A 24,508-nucleotide genomic window follows, 5' to 3' on the forward strand; every position below is an offset into this window, starting at 1 on the left:
TTGAAAGTATACAGTGCAAGGTGCACAATTGAAAATTTAAGTACAAGTACAAGTACTCAGGAATGTACTTAAATTAAAGTAGTACTCGAGTACTTGGTACTTGAAGTACTGCCCAATCACTGCTTTCAGAGGACATCCACCGTTGGAACTCACCTTCAAATAAAAAGAAATAGGGTTTGCTCTGGGCTTCCACCCTTCTCTGTCTAAATATAACGCGTTCCGAGCGCTGAGCCAAGATAGTGTCTACAACGAGACGTCCGCCCCAAGCAAAGTTTGTGTGTCCATGATGAGGACAGCGCTATTCTTCTTGGCTGTGTTCGCGTTCGGAAATGCAGGTAATGCAACGTTTTGTACGATTATGTCTTTACCGTCAATTTCGACGGCGTTTCAAATACGGGACAAAACCTTGTACGTCATGTCTGCGCTTTTGTAGAGCACACGAAACGGCCTTCTGTCCGTTATTGCTTTCTTTATGCTCAAGTATTTCATCATTACCGTCGTCGCCAAAGTCATGATGACCTCAACATATTATTCGGAACCTGCGGAGTCACAGTCTATCTTGTCGTATTGCCAACTGTAGGATGGGACAAGCGAAAGCTTGCTCACATCAAAGCTTGCCTATGTTGTATCCAAAGAGCCAGACGTTTTGTCGCCGGTTTCAGCAATGGAATTTACCATGTTTGAGCGACAGGGGTGGAAAGAGAAAGTAAATACTTCAAACCAATTTCTACACTGAGCTAAACAATGTTCTCCAATTCACTAATTCAGTGTCCCCAAAGCGACTATGGAGCCTGTGCCTTTTCCAAAGCTCTCGTGGGTTTGGGAGCTACGGTTGGTAAACCAATATTGCTAACTAATATGGATAAGCAATTTCAAAACTTGTTACGAAATATTATTGTTACGCGTTTGTTCATTCTTCGTATTGTTTGGCGTTTTGCAATTACCAGAACCGTGCTGTTGTTCGCGGACACCATTACAGAAACAGAAGCTAAATCGATGTGTGCTCAATTACGGCGAATAAAAAAATAATTATAACAAAAGGAAAATGTGTTTTTTTTCGCACAAATGTCCACTGCTGCTTACTTAGATTACCTGGTGAATCCGTAAATAGGTAACATGATGATCGTGTTTCGGATCCATCAGTGACGTATCGTCTCACGGGTATGCCACCACCTTTATTCATACGAGGACGAAAAGAGATTTCCACTGAGACACTCTCTTTGGTCCTTCTTCTATCAACCGTCATACGACGTCCATTAGTTGGAGTTACTGCTTTAGCTACGCGTGGGGAAAAGAATATTTCAATTGAAATGAAATTCTGATCCAGGTTGGAACTAGGGTTGCCACCAGGCCGCTTATTTGCGCGCTCTGCCGGTTGCCTGGTAGGAAGGTGATATCGGCAGCCTTTTGTCGGTATTTGTGGCTCAAGACCTTTCGTAAAGGCTTTTACGGGGTCGTCCCTTCAACGTTCCACTACAGCTCGAATAAATCTGGAGCACAGACCCAACTCCGCAGTCACCAGTCGTTTTCTTAGTTATTCAATATTATTATTATTATTCATTGTTATTCATTTTAGTCTCGTGTTCCGACTGGACAAGATCAGTGGTTGTGCAAAGCTGTTGGTGGTTGTGTCGAGCCAACTAGAACGTTCCTTTCCCCACGAACCTTTCCTCCTTTCCTTCTAATCCACCTCCTCTCCCTCAGCCGGTATTTTTCACTCCGAAAGGTGGCAACCCTAGTTGGAACCCGGATGACTACGAGCGACCCGCATACCAGGGCCCATCGTACGTGACCGAAGGCGCCAACTTCAGTATCCGGTGTACGCTGTCTGCGCACCGGTTCCCCCACTGGAGCATGAATAATGGGGCCCCCATTGTACCGGATCCATGGAATCGGTTCACGATCGGACAGCACAATGGCGGTGCAAGTACAGTGTCCACGTTGACAGTGACCGGAGCGCAGAGCAACCACAGCGGCCTCTACTTCTGCAGTCCGTTCAGTCGCGAAGCACATTCCTTGTTCGTGCTTCCGGAGAAAGGTACCAAAAGCCTGTGTACCAAATTCTCTATTGATGCGCGATAGCAAAAAAAACGTCCGAGCGGAGATTGGCGCTTCTGGTGAAACGGTGACTGTTGACGGGCAAAATTTCGATTTGGTGATTGGTTGCTGCTTGCAACGGTAAAGAAAATGAATATCGGGGGAATTTCCTTAGGTCAGGCAGTGATCCACCCATCGCCCACAGAGATGCCTAACCTCTCCTATACATCTTTCCTTGCAGACGAATCGTCAGGATCGTGCTACCATCTCGTGGAAGGCCATCGACTGGAGCTGGACTGCGCGTCCGAACGTCGCACCGATGTTGTTCACCATTTTCCTTTCGCCTGGTCCAAGAACAACAAGCGCTTCTTGCCTCCCGGTCCCCACGTGCAAATTGACATGACACGACTGATCTTCCTTCACGCCAAAGCAGAAGACGCGGGTCTCTACATGTGCTCCAACATGTTTGCCCAAACGCACGGACAGGTGACGGCCGGGAAGCTCATACATGTCATCAGTAAGTATGGCTGGGTTCCGTCTATTTGGTCAAGCCGAATGCAAGTCTGCAAATGGTTGGACTTGTTTCACAGGCCGCTGTTCGCTTCCTTTTCTGTCATAATGAACATTTTATCCCTAAAGAAAACTTAAATGTCACACGGACCTCTTCTCCTTGGGTTATGCTCACCATTGCTATTCCGTTCGCAGCACCAGTGAAAGTGGACCCTCTTCCCGAGCGGTTGGTGAGACGAGTTGACGGGTTACTGCTGCTCACTTGCAATGCAAGCGCCATTCCAAAGCCGAGGATTACTTGGTGGCACAATGGAAAGAAACTTGAGGTATGGCCATCATATCTTGGGGCCATTACGGATCAACAAGAAAATAACGCATTTCCAGAAAGCAGGGACAGATCCAGACCCACGTTTTTTCCTTCTCCCTTTTCTTTGTGTGTGTGTGAGAGAATGAGGCGGTTGGGGGCGATCCACTGCCACTGGCCCGAAGGTTATCTAATTATTTTCGTCGTAATTGCCATCGTCTTCCAGGGTGGTGGACGAGTACGCCTTCTGCCTGGACCCGATCCCGAAAACTTACAGGCAGGAACGCTGGAGCTGCGCGATATCACCGCTTCGGACGATGGCATCTACGCTTGCAAAGCCTCGCATGATGTCTGTGGAGTATTCACGGAATCCAAGACGCACGTCTACGTACGCTGTAAGAGCACTTTCTTACTGGCACTAATGGACACCGACGCGTGCGGTGTGTTGCGTCTCAGTCCCGTTTTTTTTTTAGCTGTTGTTTTTCCACTTTCTCATTACTTTCGCAGACGACAGCGAACCCTACGATTTACATCCTGCTAGTCCCACCAACTGGGCACAGTTATTGTTTCGCGACATGTACACATACACAGTGCACAGCACCCCACCAAGTGTCGAGAAAACCGAAACTTGAAAACGAGCGCGCAGCACCGTAACACGCAACCGTACGCAACTACAATGCGCGACACGTGCTCTGGGTTCGGGTTCGCCTTATCGACCTCGGATCAGGGTAGTTGTTCGTGGAGAACATCACAAACAAAGAAGGAAAAAATAAAACGGGAAAAAGGACTGGCTTCCTGAAAAAATATCAGTTTGAACCATGCTTTGAATGAAATCACTGTGGAGTTACCACTATACTCTCCGTCAACCGCTAGGTACCGACACTGTCGCGGGAAGCCGCAGTCACTGTCGGGAGCAATCGCCAGACGGTTGTTGCGGACTTGCTCTTCCGTACTGTGACTCACTGTTTATTCTACAACAAACCCATCCGACGCAGTCATGATTTTACAGTTTATTGGTGCGTTCGTCTTATATAGCGCAGGTAGGTGTAAATTTATCCGCATAACTTTGTGTCTATAATCGATCGTCCACCTCGGCAGCCTCCGCTGTGCGGTTGTGCGCTTTGCAACATGCATTGATCATTCATATATGAGATTGCGGTTACGGTATTTTTATTTGGTAATTAAATTTTACGCCGCACGAAAAAGGCGCAGTCTATTAGTACTGCATTAAAAGTGGTGCGCACGGATCAATATTCTGTCGGCCGTGCATTCGGACGCCCGTCGCGTCACCTTGTCCCATTTATGCTCGTGAGCAAAGTTAGCGCGCACAATCATTAGTGAAATGCCAGCGGAAAAAATACGACAATGTTCGCAAATGGCTGCGATGTCTTATCGAGGCATAGCCTATGCTTTTTCAAGGCCTTCGATACGACGATACATTCGGTGAGACGCGTTGTAGGGAAGTGCGCTCTCTGCGTAAACTGATTGAGTACGTTTTTATGTCGTTATCATCACGGTCGTAAAATGCGAGGTAAAATGCAACAAAATTCATACAAGAAGAGGAGAGTTGTCACTGAGTTTGAAGTGGATGCGGTGTCACGTAATGTCGAGCGGGAATGTTACCGTTCTACCTCATTGCAAAGGCCTCGCAACAGCAAATTATATCGAGCTTTTCCCCCACGTCTTTTGCTCGTCATGTCCTGCACAACGCAATCTCTCGTTGGGTAATCCTAAACGAGGTAATTGGCTCCCAGGAAAAGCGACCAGGGCGTAGCTGATAGTTTGCACCTCTACGGGAGCACCTAATCTTATCTGCCTCAGTAGCCACTAGCCAGTCATCTTTATTTGTTTGACGAGTCCTCTTTTTTGCGACTGTCCAGAACTTCCGCCGTTTTTCCGTCACGTATTTTTATGTCCTGATTTCTCATGATCCATGGAGACTGACGTCATAGTAGCAACGATCTATTTTCCACGCGGCTGTGAATCCCCTTGGGCAACACCTTGGGTTTTATACTTGAGGCTATTACAATGTCTTTCGCCAAAAGACGTGCCAAACAATTACTTTTAGATGTGTGCTTTTCCATTTGTTGTGATGGAAGATAACTTTATGGAAAATACTGTTTCTCACAATGCGTGTAGCATAGGTGCTTAGGTGCAGTGGTTCTTGCGTACGAGGTAGCATGAATGCAACGAGTACATTTCACTGTCAAAGAAAAGGGCTGTCTTGAATTCAGAACTCACACTCGCTGTAGGAGTGCTATTTTCTCATTACACGTCAAAGAAATCTGAGTCTGGCTTCTTAGAACGAATCTAGTGTCCAATTAACGTCTGCCTTATGCCCAGATTTGCAACCGGTGCTACTATCACTGTTGACACACTTTCCCATTTACGTGTAATGCAGACCATGAGGGAAAAAAATCTCACTGCCTTCATCCAACAATGTGTCAATGGTGCTCGACCATCACATGGTTTTGTGTAATCTAACTCGACTAAAGAATGTCCCGTTTTTCATTATTAGATCGCTAAGTGTAGTAACAGTGTTGGGTAACGGGTTATGAGAAAACTCATAGAAAGAGTATTATAAACGGAATACACCATCAGAAACAGCATGTTTGTGTGGAATGTGCCATTGGAAATGGTGTTTTATGTAGAATGCAACACTATTTGGAAGAGTATTTCAGAAACTCCCTTCTGTATGGTGTGAAACCGCAAAAAAAAATTACTGTGTAGGAGTACCACGGAGGAGTAGCCTATTTCGACGAACGCTCGAACTGATGCCTTTGAGGCGTTTCAAAATTTCCACCAAAAGGGAGACACGACGCCAGATGGCAGTGGTCGTCAGTGTTTTCATTGGGCAACACATGCGTTTTAATGGGCTTTCTAGAGTTTATGCAAAAGATTTATGATTTCAATGCACACACACTGCTCCATGGCCAATGTGTGCACTCGTGTGTAGCGGTTTCTACTGGCTGACAGCAGCTGCTGCCAATAGCGTCTGAGAATATGTGAACATGTCATTCACCTGGGGTGGTTGCAGCACCTTCTTAGTCGTGTAGAGAACGAGAAGGAATACTGAGGCATCTCTTGCAACTGTTCCTTATCTTATCTTATCTTATCCTTATCTTCTATCATCCCCTTGTATGAGCCAGGTGGACGAACACACAATTGAGCGCTAAACAGTTGAGCAAAAGAGCTTACTGCTGCGTTGCTCTGCACATGAAATACGTAAACTGAAACCAATTAATTACTCGAAAAAGTTGCTACGTGTTGACACCGTCTTTTTCTGGAATATTGTTCGCTGAATGTGCCAAAATGCATCCGAAGTAAAGCTTGGTAAGGTTAGGATTCTTATTTAACTAATCGGCGCAGGAGCCACTCACTCTCGACTGACGTCTCGAGGACGTTTACCAAACAGAAAGTTGTTCGACGGTGTCAGCTGTTTCCGAATTATATAAATTGGGGATTTTCGTGGAACACTGTAACGATAATTCGTCAGAAAGGAAGGAAGACAGATATAGTGGACCAAATCGTTTCTCTCTGTTTTCAAATACAAGAATAAATAAACGAAAGGAGAGACAGAGTGTGTGACGGTCCGTCCACAGTTCAGGTAGCATCGTCCAACACCTCAACGACGGTGGTGCGCGAACGCGGTAAGTTTGTCATCACGTGCAAGGCACCTGTGACGCACCTGCCCCTGTGGCTGAAGGACGGAGTACCCGTGGCTCAAAGCCAAGGGTATCAACTACAGCAGGAGTACCCATCTGCCACGAGCAACGCCACACATCATGGCCACATCCTCATGCGTCTGTCTGTCGAGAGGGCCCAACTGGCTCATGCGGGCGAATACAAGTGTAGCAGCTTCAGTCCTCACGCACATCGCATCCTCGTGGTCGCTGGTAAGATACAAAGGGGGAGAGACAGACTCACTTTGTGCCAGGACGCAATCCTCCAGTTATCAGATACCACAGTAGGCAAAGCTGGTTGGGAAATGGGCCCTCACCTCTTGTGTGTCTCTGGCACAAATTGAGCCCCTTTGTCAACTCCTTGTGTGGGCACACAGAGCCCCTCTGCCAGTTTCCTCGGTCTGCATGGCTCCGTCCGGTTTTATCTCTTTCAATTTGATTTACTTTTTGTTGCGTTGTTTGTTTCGATTGCATTATCTCTAGCACTTTTCAGGGGGCGGTTCTTCGGTGCAAATAAGAATGATCCAACGGCGAATAATAGGACCAATCTGGACGTGAAAGTGCTTTTCCTGAATGTGCTATTTGCTAATTGTAAGCCGTTGTAAAGCGAGCGAGCCACAGTAGGATTTTGCATCACGAAACTCTTTTCCGCAGGGGAGTTCTAAAGCATCCTGTCCGTAGCAGATGCGAGTGATAGAACACTCATCCCTTCTCTCCAAGAAAAGGCATATTTGCGGCACTTTTGCGAATTAAATTTTATTCCGATAATGCATCCTAAAATGTATTCCATGGTTGTTTCTGATATGTTGCTTGAAAAGGCCATCTAGCATATCCTCTAAAGATCTTCCACGACTGCTTGCACAAAAGAGAATCGAAAGACCATCAAAAAACTGTGCACCGAAAAACTGTTCGTTCATTTATTTTCCCGTGTTTTCTTTGCTCTGCATAGCCTTTTGATTTGTCCCATTTTGATATTGTGAAAATATATCGAAGTGACTTACAGTAATCAAAACATAAACTGCACATGGTAAAATAATTTTAGTTGAGGGAACGGCACGTGCTACACTGTGATACCTCCGTGTATTTTATTACGTATTCCCGCTACCTGTAGCTAACACTGCAGTAAAGTTGTTTGTACTCTGACAGTTTTACGATATCTGTCATGTAATTGATTCAGTCTATACATCGGCTTGTGTTGATGCTATTGCTCAACTAGCTTTTCCTTTCTTGAGCCTTTATGAACGAAATACTTTGCTAAGTGTTCCTGCAACATATCAGTAGTTTCAGCATTTTTAGTAGTTTCTGCACCATGGGGCTGGGCACAGTTACTGATCTAAATGACAAAGCAATAAATGTGCGATATATAAATAGAATGCACTAGAAAATTTTCAAAATAACTGTTAATAATTGTGTAACTGCGTTATATATTACTAAATATCACGTATGATAATACGATGTACGTATCATTTCCCACCCTCACGTTTGTACCATTATTGGTTGATTTTGCTTCTATTTGGTTAATGCAAAATTTGTGGAATAAATGAATCATGGTAACAAGACACCAAGACAAACTTGCTACTATAATAAAGGTCTTTTATCAGAAGTGTGGGAATGGCAGAGTTTGAGGCTTGTTTGCCCATGGCTGAGGTATATATTACTCTTCTGTCACACACTGATCAATAAGAATGGAAAACATGCTTGGCAGTGTAAGGTACAGTAACATATGTTAACGTTGCAATTTTGTAAATTCTGTCGAGTATATTTCTTTAAGTAAGGTGAAGTTTACCCATACATCTTCTGCAACCATTATTATTGGTCACAAATCAATTTGCATTAAACATCATTGAATGCAAGCCCAGAATTACTTGTGTACTACAGAGCCCAAATTCTGCATCCTTTTATCGGCACAGTACTAAACTTTCTGTTGCATTCCAATGCACTTTTAATGCTTTGTAAGCTGCTTAGATGAGCTGTATTGTATAGCTAGCATGAAAAGGTATTTCCCCCGTGTAAAAAGAATGTGAATGGACACAAGCAACATGCATCAAGTATATATGTGCTTGTTGTGCTGCATGATTTTTTTGTTGCCTTTCACCGAGGAAAATGTGCCTGAGGGGTCGATGCTTGAGAGTAGCATATGGAAAGAAGTGCAGGCTAAAAAATGCTACCCTGGACAGCAAAGGGTGACATAAGAGTGTGGTACAAAAGGCTTTTTTGTCTACAGCTGCAATAATGAATAAAAAGTTTGCTCACTCGGAAGGTAAGGTTCGCTCACTGAAAGCACAATGGAGGATGGCGTGTCTTACCAACCAGTCTTGGGAGCACAGAGATCGGAGCCACATATTAATTTTAGAAGATGGCAGGCATATCAAACTGAATTAGAGCAGCATGTCCCAATAAAGTGCATGAGTCAACAAAAAGAAAGAAAAAAAAAATATTACCTTCATCCTTCCTTTACTATCACACTCTCATGTTCGCTCTTAAATAATAAAGCCATATTTGACATACTAAAGTACCTAAGCTACTGGCAGGCATCGGCAATATGCCTATTACCAGCGACCTACGAGGCGATGGCAAGACATTCTGAGCTTCCTTCGCTTGATCTTTTTTGCCTTCCACTGCGCACTGTGTTGGGGACTGTGTTGTACGTGTAGCTTGGGAATCGGAAAACAGGCAAAAGACAGCACCGTGGTTGGCAAAAGCTGTGCATCATTTTGCCAAGTTGTTGCTGTGTCAACTCTGTACTATGAGTTAGATTGTATATTTCATTGCACTGCTTTATCCCATTACAGCAGTATGCAGCTGCACTCTCATAATATGTACATATTATGCTTGTTTCATTGACGTTCCTTTCATCCTTGTATACTTGTTTTACTTTCTTGTCTATGCATTCATTTCTGTTTTGACATGAAGTACAGATTCCTATGTTGCGTTGATCGATGTTGTAGTATATTTAGTTGAGCGTATGTGCTGCACAGTCAAGGTTGGTTAGGGCCAGCGTTCTGTCTGGTCACAGAACTCTCTGCCGTCACGTAGTTGAACGCGGCAGGAATTTGTGTAGCGAGGCTCCCCTTTGTGGTGCATTCAACGGGTTGCATGACACAAATTTTTTGCTATTTCAGCGAAAATACCCTTTGTCACATATTTTGAGCCTACACAGACCTCTTGGGAAAAAGTAAAATGCCACATTTCTGCGACTGTGCTGTCTGCCGTCTTAAGGCATGCCAAAGCCAAACTAATGAAAAATTTCTATACTATCAGATTCTGTGAAGGAACTTTGAAACCTAAGTGTCCTCCAAGTCTGCCGAAAAGTCTGAAAACTTTGAATTCTTGATTATGTGTTATTAGTTTGTCAATTTGGGAGCCACGTTACTTGAATGTTACTACACTGATGCATGACTTTTAGCAGTCACAGGTCATGTTTAGCTTTCTTAAGATGTTTGCATAGCCCGCTCGATGGTGTTTTGGTACGAATTATGGCTTTCATCTTGCATTGCTTTCATCACTGCGTTAAGGATTGGTGGAAAGAAATATCGCAAATGTTATCCGTCAGTCTACCTACAGTATGAAAAACTTGAGTGTCGAACTTATCCGTGTGAATAAGTCAAAGGTATCTATTCTGCAATTTTGCACCACATAATCGTCGAAAAAAAAAAAAAACAGAGAGGAGCATTGTCATTTCTCACATATTATCTGGATAATGCCACAAGGCCGGGCTTTTCCAACTCCAGACGCATACACCACAACTGACATTCAGCACAAGCTCAGTCAGGCTTGAAACAAGAGACATGTCCAGGAAAATTGTGCCTTTCATCGCGTCAACTCACGTTTGGCATTCATGCATTGTCAGGAGGGCAGCATATCCATACATCAGAATCCATATGATCTGAGGAGAGCTCACATATCAGTGTGTTTCCCACACGCATCACATTGCCACCCTGAAAATGCTTCAATTTAGAGTCCCATTTTGGAAGCCCACATCAGAGGTTGCTTTTGGACACTGTCTTCTGTACAGATGTCAGGACAAGAGGCTGGGATGAATTGACCCACACATGAATCACAACAGTCTTCACCTTACTAGTTATGGCAAGAGAAATTTGAATCACACACAAGATGCAGCATTGCATGTGAAAACGTTTTCCAACAGATAATCCACGGATTATACGCATGAAACAACGGTGCATACATCTAGAGCGATCAAGATTTCATTTTGTTTGCTTCGTTACTTACTTACTTATTTACTTACTTGACACAAAAATAGGACGTTGTTAGGTCCATGACAATTAATAGCTTTGTCAATTTTATCTAGTGGTCTGTAGAGGCTGTGGAAACATTATGTTTGTTTATTACGTGGATGCCATCACTACTAGACTTTTATGATTGTATTAAACTCTATAACTGCACACTGTACATTACCATTAGTGCAGTTGTAAAGTTTAATACAATCATAAAAGTCTAGTAGTGAGCAATGGAGGACAATATGTTGTACAGAGAGGGCAGGCACTACGGGGGGCCTGCTTGGTGATGACAATATTCGAGGCTTCAGAGGCTCTCAACTATAGCATCCCCGGACAAAAATCCGGAGGATCTAGATTAGTGCCCAAGTGTCAGCACCTTTTTCCTGAGTTGTTTGAATTTCCCAGGAGTTTCTGAAATAGTTCTTCCTCAATTTTACCCACACTATTTATGCGTAATTATTAGTAATTTTTTTCTTTCTGCAATTATCTGAAAAATAACTTTTTGCAGTGCAGCTTTTTGAAATTTTGAATTATGTGACACGTAGTTTTCATTTTGCAGCACGGTACAGTGTGGTGACTGAAAAATTATTTATCAACACTGTACAATATAGTAACAAGACAAAACAATACCAGTTAGTAAGATGGTAGGACGTAGGATTTGGTGTTTGCGGCACTGTGGGCACTCGTGAATAAGTCTGGCCTATTCCTAACCATAAGAATTCTGTAACCATCAGTGCAGAGGGTGGTCGCCTTGCTCACCCCCTGTGTGCCTGCCCTGTGTACGGATAAGGATGTAAGGTGCATCCATGATTTTAGGTATGGCCCCTTTCCTAAGACCCTGTCTTTTCACAGTGAATGCTATTCAGACAAACGAAGAGGTTCCAGGAAAAGGAATTATCCTTGACCCACATTCGACGGAGCCCCTTGTCCTTCAATGCAACTACACAGACGATCCAAGCAAGGATGTCCTTTGGTAATTAATGCGTCCCTAAAGGACACAATTATTCCAGCTATTTATTTATTCAACATACTCCAAAAGATATTATGTGGAGGATTGGGATAAATGATACACAATAGAATGCACACATTATATGAGCCAGGGGCAACATGCTGGATGGGTGTGGCCATTGCAAGTCATATGGGGCCTGATGTTCAACACTGCATGCGGAGCTTTTTTTAGAAATCGTGTGGACGTGCTTAGACCATGCTTCTGCATTAATTTCAGGTTCAAGGACGGTAGCAAAATCGAAGGTGACACACGGTACAGCATAAACAGCGACAACCACATGCTGATTGTCAGTAACCCTGACTATGGCGATGCTGCGAATTACACATGCATGATTGCAGATGCCGGACAGAATGCCACCATAGTCGTCAGAAGTGAGTGCATATGTGATACTTGTGATGAATCTATCTCCTTCTGTGTTTCACCTGGGTCATTGGCTGCTCCACCCATTCTCTGTCGCCGCCCTCCATTTCCCTACTCTGCACGCCTGCCCATCGCCGCGGTACCCCCAGGAATGAGAGTGGTACCCCATGAAAGAATGCGGGTCATTATACCCAAATATACATTTCGTTCAGCTCGTACCAGCTCGGTGACCCATATAAATGCTTTCAAAGATGAGTAACTAACACGCCTCTCTCCACCATGTCACATGGATACGTAGCCTTTTGCCATCCAACCGGGGGACCGAGCTCCGAACATGACGTTTCAAATTACCAGCCCATAAACGGGCTTCATTACCAGCTGTGAGGTGGAGTGCTTCGTTTGTTTCTGCGGAACTACATTTTGTGCTCCGAAGTTCCAAAATTCAGCGTCATGACATCTCCAACATCTTTGGCTGTTATCATATAACGCAATTTGAACCCTGGTACCTCCCAGTCACAATGGGACATGACCAACACGCTAACTACTTTGCCACGTGAGCTGGTGACGCGATGCTGCGTGGCTCAAACCAAAGTACGGCAGCCCAGTCGTCGGAACCGTTCGAAGATGACCAAGATGACCCATCGCGCACCTACTTAAGTATCTGGAACTGTAACGCCGGATGTTCATTCGCGCTCGCGGTGTGCTACTGCACGGAAAACGTAGTGCACGTGTGATATCTAAATTGAACACATTTCTTTTCCAGTTTGAGGTTGTAACTGTTTAGGTTTTGAATAGAATAAGACCCACATTCATCTAGTCCCATTTCTGCAAGTGAAATAAAATAGTACGTGGAACCCTGGATCGTAATTGGGGAGGAAAGCGCCACGTCAAAATGACGTAAAGTTGGTGCACAGGGCGGAGCTAAAAGTGAAAGAGTGCAGCGAATATTTCATCCGTATGAAAGCGCCTTTTTGTTTTGAGCGCTGGTAATTGCGAGGAGCTTCCACTGCCTAAGTTGCAATAACATAACGCTGAGAACTATGCACTTTGTATACCTGTTTGCGGCCCTTTTAAGATGTGGCCGTACGTAGCAGGTCACCAGAGGACTTTACTCAGATGCACCGATATTTTGTACGCAGAATTCCAAATAACGGAAGAATGTTGCGTTCCTTTTCAGCTAACGTGTCTATCGAATTTTCTGAAACCTCGAAGAACCAGGTAGAAGGTGATCCACTGACGCTGTACTGCAAAGCATCTGGTGTGCCCCTTCCAACCATAACGTGGCTCAAGGGTATGTACACTTGTTTCTGACGTACAGGAATGCTGCTACAGTACAAATAGACAGCATCATTTTAGCCTCGTTGCCAGCACAGGTGTTCTTGAAACAGTAACAGACTGTCCTTCCCTCACAGATGATGAACCACTGAACACGTCAGACTCTCGCATTTCTTTGGAAGCGTGGCAGAATGTCTCCAATGCCAAGCTGAGCATTCAAAACCTAAACTTTGATGATCGCGCCCAGTACACTTGCATAGCCAGCAATGTTGTTGGCAACGACACCATCACCATCCTGGTGCGAGTCAAAGGTGCGTCTCCTCGTGTACGCCTACACCATAGCCTCCTATATACTTCCTATATAGTATATAGGAGGCTATGCCTACACATATTTAATCTTCACAATAACCATCAGTACGGCGAGCATTACTGTAACTGACATGTTTGATAGCACTTTTGGTGACATTGTCTGTTGCGCGTTAGAAGCTACAGCTAAGTTTGGAAAAATGATTCTCAACTTACGCTATTCAGCGGGACACACGATCATGTCTGCACGACTTAGAGGAACCTACTGCAGCCCAAATACTATAATTTTAACGCTACAGAATGGCCTGTGCACTTGCATAGAAATGTTGTTCGAGGCAAGCTTCAGAAAACCACAAAACCGTGGGGACCGCTGGTTTAGAGGATAATGAAGTAACTCTGTACAACAGCATACTTAGGGCTATTCGTTTTCAGGTTAAACACGATTTTTCACGATAGTTTCCCCCTGAACAAGTTTTCAAGAATTCAGGTAAAACCCGATATCTGCCCGAAATCCTTGCAGTTCTTCAACTTGTTGTTCTCGGTAAACTGTCAGGAAAGTGAATCATAATATCAGCAAAGAGGGCTATTTGTGACAACCTATTTGTCCTCCTTTTATGATCCCCTCCCGCAGGAGTCAAAGACGAGTTTTTGTAGAGCTCGGGCAAGCGTTTGAATACAGTCGTCGTTCACTGCCCCAGTTCCGAGCGGAAATGTAAAGATTCTTGTTTCTTGTCCCAGTGCCACAGCAGTGGCTTGTTCCATATGCCTTTCGTTTCACCCAAAAATTTCCCCGGTGACACATCAAGATCATAGCTCCCGGTTTCTCCCAGAATTCTCGTGCGTAATTAGCACCCGATTTTTCCCTCCCGAATTTGAAAAATCGTAAAACCTGAAAACGAAAAACCCTAAGCATACTATGCATGTGTCACCTAGTAGTGTATAAAGGAGACAGAACCAACTATCACAAGCCAGCATATTTTTTTAGTGTGATGCACACTTATCATTTGACTTTCTGACACAGATAAGCTGGCTGCACTGTGGCCCTTCTTGGGTATCTGTGTTGAGGTCGCCGTGTTGTGTGCCATCATCTTTGTCTACGAGAAGAAGAGGGTAAAGCCAGACTTCGAGGAATCTGACACAGACCAGAACCCGGAAAAGTATGTCTCTTGTTATCTTCATATCTGCTTTTATTAATCAGTAAAGTCAGCCTGTGGGGTAGATATATCGTGGTTTTTGCAAAAAAGAAAAAAATCTTACTCTATTTTTTATCTTTGTACGTAGGTGGAGATTAAAAAGTTTTCCACTTTTGTCATTGCAGCAAAAACCTCTCGGACCAAAAGGAGGGTCAAGACATTCGGCAGCGGAAGTAAAACGACGACAACCAGCATAAATCTCTCTGTTGCTGTGGTCCGATTGCATATATTTTTTTAACGCCACCTCTATTCTGGAAAGGCCTTCGGGGCCATTTGTTGTTTTTTCACCCTGTGGAGAGTTTGCGAAGCTTGTAAGAAAGACACTTCCGTTCCACAGATATAGTGTGGGAGTAGTGGGCATTTAGGCCATTCACGATGCATGTGGTAAAAATATTGTACATAAAAGTTGCATTACACTTTTATAATTATACCTATTTCCTCGAGCGAGCTTAGCTAGCCAAGTGTCATCGATACAAAACCTAACATAGGACAGTTTGTTGTTAGTTTCATGACCAGGTTGCAGTACATCAGATAGGGATGAGTAATTTTGAGGGAGCATTGAGGAACAACGCGAGCATTCTGCAGTGGGAGATGTCACAACGCTGTACATATTTATATAGTTACGAGAGAATGTAACACAGTTTGCCCTACATTTTTGCAGAAAAAGTGCAATTATCTCTGTTGAGGTCAGACTCGGAGATGAGTGAAAAAAAGATATAATAAAAATGTTCGACACACACTGATTGTCATGAACTTCTTCAGCGCAGCATATTTACCATAATTTCTCATCCACCCAGCGCGCCACCGAAAATTCAATTTTTAAAATAGAAGTGTCACGCTTTATACACATCAGCGTTTGACACGTACAAGCTCAGTCAGTCGGCAGAAAATAAAGCGTATCGTTGAAATGTTGCGAGAAAAGCACAATGATGTGTGACATGGCCGGTGCTGCCATCCTTGGTTGGGCTTCAACCCACAACCTATGAATCGAGTTGAGTTGATGAACCTATGATCAAAGTTTGATGTGTGTAACAAAAGGGCCAGGAATTATAGTACAAGCAGAGAAAAAGAGCAGTCATGGGCTAGTTGGTGAGCCGCATGATTACTTTCACCAAAAAATTGGCAACTCATTCCTTGTGTCCCATAAAAGTTATCTTCCTAGAACTAGTATTTACTGAAAAGGGGTAACTGGTTACAATTCCAAATTACTTAGTTACTACTTAAGACTGCTACTTCTCCCGTAAAACATACACCAAGACAAACTATGCGCGAACTGCAAGACTACCAAAATTAAGAGTATGTTCACATTTATGTTTCAACTTTTAGTTTTGCTAGCTGGGGACCTAGTATTCTACTGAAACATTTGTCATGCAGACAATAAGCATCGTATGTGTGAATTAAAATTGCATTGTTTTCCCGATTGCAATTTCATCATTCGCTTATCCAGAAACAGGGTAGAGGAACAATCCGGAAATTAAGGGGATACCTACAAGCAGAGTGTGAGATAATTAAGTTTGGTTGCAGAAGGGTCATATTGTGTGTGACAAAACCACGAATTTTTAGCTGTACATGGCGGTTTATTGTATGCTAAGCTCGAAGCCTTCGAGAGATTCTTCAAAACACCTGTCAAGGATCATGTAAATAACTGCGCAATTACTAGCTCATCAGCTTAATAGCTCCGCAAATATATGGTGCGACCCCTAAGGAGACTAACCGTACAAAGGTACCTTTTGTGGGAGCATAGTACCCCCAGAGTTGTGTGTTCTAGTTATATCACTGGTCTCTCTAAGACGACTATTGCAACAAAACTCAAACGATTTAAAAGATAAAGGTGGTCCCCCAAGATTCCTAAATAAAAGCTGCACCTACCCAAGCTCTGTCCCTCTGATATGCCTATTCTGCAACACAATGTCTCGGAAGGAAGCAAACCTCCCGGGTAACCACCAGGTTCACTGCGGTTACTATTCATTTAGTTCTGGAAATAGTTCTTTGACTAGCACATCAAGGAGGACATAAGACAGATGCTTGTTCAGCAACGGGTGCTGCAGCGCGTCCATAATGATCATAATCCCCTGGTCGTGCTTGCTCTTCCCGATGAGTCTCACCAGCATCGTAGGAAGAAACTCCAGCAACTCCTTTCTTGTCTCTTGCGCACGTGCCCGCTTCTCGTCGTCTGTTCTCAAGTTATGACCATCCTCAAAAATTGCCTCCTTCAACATTGTCAGCAACATTGCTATTCGCTTGGGCGCTAATGCCTGCTCTAGTTTGACAGCTAAAAAGCGCTCGACTGCACCCTGCAGGGTGTGACGCAGGAATGGGGCGACTGAACGCAGCAGCCGCATTGTCCAAGGAAGAGCGGAGAAAATGGACTCTGCAAGGTATATGACACAGTCGTAAGCAGACTGTGGTCCCTGCACCTTGGAATTGACCAACATAGTTCGAAGCAGCGCGTTCCCAGTCCCATTCCCATAAATAGAGTCCTGTCGTCGTGCCTTTGACCTCGGTTCGGAACTCTCGATCCACTCGGCAAGCGGTTTTGGTCTTGCCTGTTCCGTTGAGGCTAAAAAGGCCTGAAGAAATGGTTCAAGGTGTTGACCCTTCTCTTTCACCAACTTCATGGGAACTGTACGAAACATCCTGCCCAACTTTATGTCCGGCAGGAAACCCGTCGTAAATTCGTCGTCAGACTTCAGGAACCTATACAACAGTTCGCTCCCACGCAGGAGTGGAACAGCGAGCAGGTCCTGCAGGTATTTCTCGAATGCTGCTCGATACGTTTGGGTGTGTTGGCGCCTGTTAGCGGAACGCCTTGGCGGTAATGGATCCACGGGCAGCGCGCCGTGGAACTCCACCAGCTTTACTTCCAAGATATAAAACTCCTCATACTTTCTGGTGACACACCACTTGAGATCTTCCAGGGTATCTGTGTCTGTGACGTCGATACGCTGGACTTGAATTATGTAGACAGAATAGTGTTTGTGACTCATGTCTACTCTTGTTTCAACGGTAGGTATCGAGACCCTCCACGCGCTTAAATCCTTTAGTCGCGGATCGTCGTCCATGCAGTACCCTTCTGCTCGAAGGGCTGGCTGGGCTAGCTCCACCGTGTCCTCTTCAAATCCGTCGTCAGTGTTCACCCACAATGCTCCGCGGATCTTGTGGCTTAGCTTGGCTACCGCTGAAGAATCTCCTCCTTTGCCAAATGCTTTGTCTGTCTTCTTCTGGCATTCTTTCTGAGACCGTGTTTGACACATCGTTTCGAAGTAACGGTCACTTTGGAAGAACAGAGGCAAAATTATTTTCTCAAAAATCCCGTAGAGATCTTCAAAAGCCTCGAAGAGTGGAGTAGTCTTCTGCAGCGTGATAATTTCTTCCGCAGGCAGATCCAGTACTTCCCTAATCCTTTCTGTAGACTGAATCGGGACGCGAGTCAGTGCGCTGTCACCCATATATTGCATGTAGATTGACTCAGCCTCGTCATGAAGAGCTTTCAGTTGAGCACTCGTCAACTCTGGGTTCAATATCCTGTCGCTGAAATCGTCTAGTGCATGATAGAACCCGAGGAGATGTTCTGCGGCCTCATCGCGGAGGAAATCTTCAAAGGCATTCTTCAATTTCTCATTCTTCAAAAGTGTCTTCAAGTCCATCGGCTGAACGAGGGCAGAAGCCGGAGCGTTAGAGACCACAAAATGGTCCAAAAACTCTACCGGTTCATACTGATCCAGTGGGAAAATCTCCATAGGTGTTTTATCGAAGAAGAGTAACAAGACGTGGTTGATGATATCCGGATCGGCCACAATATCCATCGCTTTCAGGAGAACTGTCCCACTTAGAACTTCACGAATCAGGGTGCGGGCACTCTTGCATTTACGGTATCTCGCTGGCACCAAGTGCATCAATAGCAGTTCTGTTAGGTGTCTCAAATACTCAAGTTCAGCGTCACGACTGGATAATGCGACGTGCAAATCACTCCCGAGACAACTCAGAACAAACCGTTCGAGGTTAGCAGATACTGGCGCCACTCTCTTAGACTTGACGTAACAGTCGAGGTGTTCCAGTCCCACCTGTGTCACTTTCCCCGTTATCAGCTGGACGAGGTCGATCCTTGCCATACGCCTGTACAAGGACGATAACAAGTGGCGAAGGACCAGTCTGAGTTCGTGCACGAAAGCTTCATCGCAGCTCACTTCTCTGTACCATGCGTAAACGTACTCCTTCAAGACACGCTCAAGAAGGTCTTCTAAGGCGATGTCTACTTCTTGGGGAATTTTGAGGTCTTTCCAAGGGAAGAGTATGTAGTCGTGGACCTGACAGCCAATCTTCTCGCACCGCGAACATCGGTTTTTGGCTGCAGTCTGCTTCGTCGTTCGCGAGCACCACAAGTTTGGTATTTCGAAATTAGCCAGACGAAAAAGTTGCATCCAAATGCCACCACAGATGAAAGATCCGATGACAGTGATGCCGGAAAGGATTCCGAATGACAGAACACATACTGTGGCGATGGCAAGGACGACAGCGATCGTAGAAGAGAGGATCTTATCGTGGCAGACGATTAGAACGTAGGACATCGTCAGCGAGAGTTAGACACCACACACTGACATGGGTTATTTTGATGCCCAAAAGGAAGGCAACAGAATGTTTCCTTCTGGGCTGAGCAGATTCATCAAAGTGCCGGTGCAGGCGATGCAAATCAAAACATCCGTAAGATAAATTGCTCGGAAACTGGACACTAGCCAAATTTAGCGGGGAGTGCTGCTGGTGCTGCCGCCGCCTGCTGACGGAGAGTGGAAGGAACACAACATACCGAAAACAACGGAGTTATTTGTACGCTATGCGTGCCAAACATAAAGCATAAAAAGCAAGAACACCGCACCCACCACTGAAGGAGTCCGTACGCTTCGCTGTCGTTTCCACCAGTTTCCACAAGCTGCAACAGCCATGCAGGCCGACAACGGTATACTTCATTTATCAAATTTTACTAGCACCCGGAAAAGTGAATAATGTAGAAAATTTACACCGTCCCTTATTTCCAACAGAGAATAAAGCACAAGCGGGCAGTTCACACGCCAGAGACGACCTTTCCCCACTTCAAAAGTATGGAGCAGTTTTGTCACATTCATGCGTGCATGTTACTGCGTGTAATTGTGTATATGCTCTATATTTACACTCTGCATAAATACACATTAACTGTCAACGCTACACATACAAGGTGTTCAAGGTTCATCACGTCCCACTAGGTCTTTCCTCCTTTCTTTTTTCTTAATAAACATATCCTCCCCCCCTCCACTAGAATAGCGTCTTCATTTACGTGGGCTTGGTGAAAAATTCGGCAGAATCTTCATTTGTTAGGTAGGCTGACCAAATAACATCTCTCACGAGAGAAGAATGCTAGGAAAGTTTTTTTTCTCTTTGTCATTCTAGTCACGTTTTACAAAGTAGAGAGATTCACATTTTTGTCCTCATCTACGAGGGAATAAGGTGCAGGTTTTCACTGACCATATAAATATAATGCAAATGGTTTAATATTAGGATAAATATAGAGATTGCCAAAGAGGAGAGTAGTCTCAACTGGTAAGGTTGCGCTGCGAGAGACACATCGATAATACCTCATAGGGTGGCAAAAATACGGCGGAATGAGATAACATCTGCTGATGATGATAATGATTACCTTGTTCCTCTTATGGCTTTTGCTATCTCACCAACAGGTACATGCAGATGTCTACAGAGCTAAAGGCTGAACTGAAGAGCACAAAACAGCAGTTGGAGTCCTTGGAAACCTTACGCCGTGCCACAGTGGACAGCCTGACCAAGCAAGCAGAGGCTCTACCAGTCGATTCCCTCATCAAATATACGGGGGCACTGGTTCAAATACTCATTAATAGGCACAACATATCTTTTGATTCTAACAAAGAAGGTAACATATTTTTTCAAACTTTTGCAAACATGCCTTGAACGGGACATCTGTCCCCCAAAGCCAGTGACATTAGGAGGCGTTCACACATCGATGTATTTTACTAACGATAGCATTAGCGTGGCCTGCATTGGAAACGTTAAAAACATTTTGCTTTTACACCCGCGATCTGCAGAACACACATTCTTGGGTTTTACGTTCTTGTTCTTTTTTTTTTTCAAGATCTGGAGTGTAAAAACGAGGCAATATATAAAGAGCCGGAAAATTTGGTAGAAATACATAATAGTACTAATACTAATAAGACATTTGAGACGAACGAGAGGTGACAAATATATTTAGCGTTGTCCAGAGCACATGCATTTTGGCTAATGTGATTTTTTCGGTCTTCTCCGGTTGTACCCAAAGTGACAACTGGAATCCATGGGGGTCAAAGGCTGGTTTTACCCGGTTTAACCCCGAGACATAAGCCTCAAATTATCACGAGTGATCAGCCCTGCAGTGGATCTAAATCTAAATGGATCTGTATTGTTCGCAGTTTGTTCATACATCTGTTTGCATCTTACACCCTTCAGAGCTAATAAGGACTATCACGGCACGGATGAACGAGAACAGGCTGCCAGTACAAAAGAGACCGGGCATCGGAGTAGCCGTCTTTGTACTCAGTGAGAAACATCCAGAAAGTGTTCTCTTGGGACGCAGGAAAGGATCTGTAGGACAAGGACTCTACCAGGTGCCTGGTGGACACCTCGAGTTTGGGTATGGATATTTCATCTATTCCAGTTTTTATTCTTCTCGGGGCTCTCATCTTAAAGGGGCACTAAAATGCAAAAGCAAGTTCACTTCAAATTACATTGCACGCTACGTTAATTTTATACTTGTTACGATAATTCAAAACTTTGATTCCGTCTCGAGGCTACAATAAGAACTGCGGTCGCCCACTGATTTTTCAGACTTCTAAAAGCCACAAAATCGGTCCGTATTATCGAGCCGTCCGAATTTTCAGTCAATGACACAAATCTCTCTGAAAATGATTCTTATTAAAGAAAACTTAGAGGCACAAAAAAAAAAAAAAAAACTATCAATGCGAGTCTGCTTTGCTGCGCGTATGCGAGAAAATTAGCGTCCCGCCGTTTATCCTGTCCTAAATCTCCGGGTGTTGCAAGACTATTCGTTCCGAGTAGTAAACACGTGCACCGTGTGGTTTACCTTCAAATACAACATTTCGGCGATTTCGGACAACTGTGTCGCGAGCAATCTGTGTACTCTGCAGTAGTTATTTGTAAGACTTTCGCGTGACTCGTGGGCAGATTGAAAGTAGTGATGGTGCGCGGGTACCGGTGCAGCTTGTGGGTTGGGTGGGTCGGCCACACCGGGGTACTTGCTACTCACCACCAGGGGTTGGAACCGGCATTTTTTCCGGTCCGGATTGGGTTCAGGCATATTGGTTCGGCTGGGGTTCGACTGAGGGAGAACACCCCCCGCGCACACACACAGATAAAAAAAAAATCGGCCAGCGATCGGGACATTTACAGGGATTGCAATCGTGACTTTTCTCGGTCCCGGTTTAACCGGTTCACGGGCAGTAATTTTGCTACATGAAAGCGAGCTTACGCTCACCGTACACGGTTGTAAGAGAAAGGTGTGAGATAACCGTTTCAGGTGAGTCGAAAAAAAGGTCGGTCAGTAGTACAATTATATCACCTCTGGATTCCTGAACCGGTAACCGTATGAATTTTTTTACGGTTCAGTTCCGGTTCGGCTCAGGACAAGCAAAAAAATTGTTCGGTTCGGTTTGGGTTCGTCAGAAAATAACGTTTTTTTTTTTTTCGGTTTGCGGTTCGGGTTCACTTCCGGTTCCGATCCCTGCTCACCACCCAGTTTCTTTCTACATCGTGGGTCGGATTTTGAAAAAAATAAAAATAAAAATGTGGGCAGAAGGCGGATGCGGGTTGTCAGCCGGGTGTGGATCTTGCGCTTGCAGGTACTGGTCAGGTACGGGTTTAAAAAAATTTTTAAAATCCAACCCGCGCAAGACTCTATAGTTATCTGCGAGAAAATTGAACGTTACGAGGAATGTTTCAGGGAAAGCTGGGAACAAGCAGCATACAGAGAAACGTTGGAAGAGACTGGATTGCACATCCACAACATCACCCTCTGCTCAATCATGGACACGATCCAGAAGGAGGATGACTACCATTACCTCACGGTCTTCATGCGCGGATACGTTGATGAAACGAGAGGTTCCGAGCCACGTAATCTGGAGCCACACAAGTGTGAAGGTGAAGAAATAATGATGGGACTTTTTGGGGGGGATATATTTGCTAGAGATGTTGACAACTTGAGTAACGTGAAAGTGCAAACTTCATTTTGATTGCCACAGAGAGGATTTGATAGTTTACGTATAGAACATTTTTAGGACAGAGGGATTTAAAACTAATATATCCCAGAAAATAATCGCCGTAATGTTCAAAAATGTACCATAGAAGTAGAACTGTTTTGCGTTTTTCGTGCACTCAAATCATGTTGCTGCGAATATTTATAGGGTTCGCCAAGATAAACTTTGGGGTTTGTAATGGAGATAAAATAAATAAATAACGGTGTCTGGAAGCTAAAGTAGATGTTAGAGGATGTATTATGTACGAAAAATTTATACCCATGATCCTTTGTAGTTTTCTCTTTTTTCTTTTTTCATTATGGAGAAAGGGGAAGCTTTGCACAGGTTCCATTTCCTATTTTGCGTACCACTGGTCTTTCTAAGGTCAAATAACTTTGCATTGTGAAGCTAAGTAAGACGTATATTCACAAAGAACAATGAACCCTGGGGTGATGAGCGGAACTCGTGGCTAATTATCTTTTTATCTCACATTCAAACAGGCTGGCACTGGTGGAAATGGTCTACAATTCCAACACCCGACCTTCTATTCTGGTGTCTCAGAGATTTCAAAGCAAAAAATCTAAACCCTTTCTAAAGTTCTTGTTAGAATGCGAAGTGTATAATAAACCTTTTTTTATTTTGTGTGTGTGTGTGTGTGTGCTGCTGCCTTGTTCTGCTTTCAGCATATTTTCTTGAATAAGGTTACGATGTATGTCTTGACTACCCTATCATAATAGGTAGAAGAGTAGAGAATCCAGCGAACCGGTAAGGAAGTATGAAGGGAAGTGCCTCAGGACGAGAGCCGCCGATATTTTGAACTCTGTTCGAAATATCGGCGGCTCTCGTCCTGAGGCACTTCCCTTCATACTATCATAATAGGGTAGCACGTAATAATTAGTCTCGCAAAGCTCACCGTCGGGCCTCGATGTTGCACTTTGAAATACAGAAGTCTTTTAGCCGTTGCTTTCATGTCATCAGGAAGAAGACAGCCTGTAATAGGATGCAAGCGAGCCAGTGTAGATTCAAATAAGGTTCCTTGAGGCTGAGGGAAAAAGACTAAAAAAGACATGAAAGACAGATAGATTGAAATATGGCAGTCGTTGAGAAAGCCAGATGGCTCCTGATTGAATCTGCGACTATCACAAATACATCCAGTTGTGTTAGTAAACTTGTACCACATGTACTGTCGTGGCCACTGTTAACCCATCTCCCGTTTCCGTGGCTTCGCTCCGATAAGCACTCTGCTATCGGGAAACAGCGTAAACAGAATTAGACCGGTTGATTGTTATTTTGGGGATGGCTGGATGC

The 24,508-nt window shown here is 44.3% G+C and overlaps 3 protein-coding genes and 1 long non-coding RNA gene across 5 annotated transcripts; 3 read left to right on the plus strand and 1 right to left on the minus strand.

Moving 5' to 3' along the window:
- Positions 1-236: 236 nt before the first annotated feature.
- Positions 237-15,654, plus strand: LOC135389120 (neuroplastin-like). Of its 2 annotated transcripts, none has more exons than XM_064619128.1 (10): positions 237-335; positions 2,279-2,554; positions 2,743-2,873; positions 3,078-3,246; positions 11,625-11,745; positions 11,998-12,152; positions 13,319-13,432; positions 13,554-13,727; positions 14,744-14,879; positions 15,041-15,654. In XM_064619128.1, exons 1-10 carry the CDS (start codon positions 284-286, stop codon positions 15,090-15,092), a joined length of 1,380 nt encoding a protein of 459 aa, XP_064475198.1. In that variant the 5' UTR covers positions 237-283; the 3' UTR covers positions 15,093-15,654. The 2 variants fall into 2 exon arrangements, with proteins under 2 accessions (XP_064475198.1, XP_064475197.1); XM_064619127.1 differs by lacking the exon at positions 237-335 and adding an exon at positions 1,840-2,038.
- LOC135389124 (uncharacterized) lies at positions 3,902-10,196 on the plus strand. The gene is made up of 2 exons (XR_010421573.1): positions 3,902-4,340; positions 6,454-10,196. It is a non-coding gene; the product is annotated as an uncharacterized LOC135389124 (long non-coding RNA).
- LOC135389119 (sorting nexin-14-like) lies at positions 11,731-19,675 on the minus strand. Its single transcript, XM_064619126.1, has one exon. It carries the CDS (start codon positions 19,481-19,483, stop codon positions 16,877-16,879), a length of 2,607 nt encoding a protein of 868 aa, XP_064475196.1. The 5' UTR covers positions 19,484-19,675; the 3' UTR covers positions 11,731-16,876.
- On the plus strand, positions 19,662-23,842 carry LOC135389123 (nucleotide triphosphate diphosphatase NUDT15-like). The gene is made up of 6 exons (XM_064619131.1): positions 19,662-19,869; positions 19,952-20,009; positions 20,621-20,829; positions 21,399-21,582; positions 22,909-23,105; positions 23,701-23,842. Exons 1-6 carry the CDS (start codon positions 19,854-19,856, stop codon positions 23,793-23,795), a joined length of 759 nt encoding a protein of 252 aa, XP_064475201.1. The 5' UTR covers positions 19,662-19,853; the 3' UTR covers positions 23,796-23,842.
- The last annotated feature ends 666 nt before the right edge of the window (positions 23,843-24,508 follow it).

The sequence above is a fragment of the Ornithodoros turicata genome, chromosome 3, assembly GCF_037126465.1.
Source record: "Ornithodoros turicata isolate Travis chromosome 3, ASM3712646v1, whole genome shotgun sequence".
NCBI classification, from domain to species: domain Eukaryota; kingdom Metazoa; phylum Arthropoda; class Arachnida; order Ixodida; family Argasidae; genus Ornithodoros; species Ornithodoros turicata.

Excerpts from the sequence above, each read along its gene's own strand:
- LOC135389120 (XM_064619127.1), top strand. The coding sequence starts at position 1,855 with ATGAATAATGGGGCCCCCATTGTACCGGATCCATGGAATCGGTTCACG. Across the intron at positions 11,746-11,997 it reads CCAAGCAAGGATGTCCTTTG|GTTCAAGGACGGTAGCAAAA; the intron begins GTAATTAATGCG and ends CATTAATTTCAG. Across the intron at positions 14,880-15,040 it reads ACAGACCAGAACCCGGAAAA|CAAAAACCTCTCGGACCAAA; the intron begins GTATGTCTCTTG and ends TTGTCATTGCAG.
- LOC135389119 (XM_064619126.1), bottom strand. The coding sequence starts at position 19,483 with ATGTCCTACGTTCTAATCGTCTGCCACGATAAGATCCTCTCTTCTACG.
- LOC135389123 (XM_064619131.1), top strand. Across the intron at positions 20,830-21,398 it reads TTTTGATTCTAACAAAGAAG|AGCTAATAAGGACTATCACG; the intron begins GTAACATATTTT and ends TACACCCTTCAG. Across the intron at positions 21,583-22,908 it reads GGTGGACACCTCGAGTTTGG|GGAAAGCTGGGAACAAGCAG; the intron begins GTATGGATATTT and ends GGAATGTTTCAG.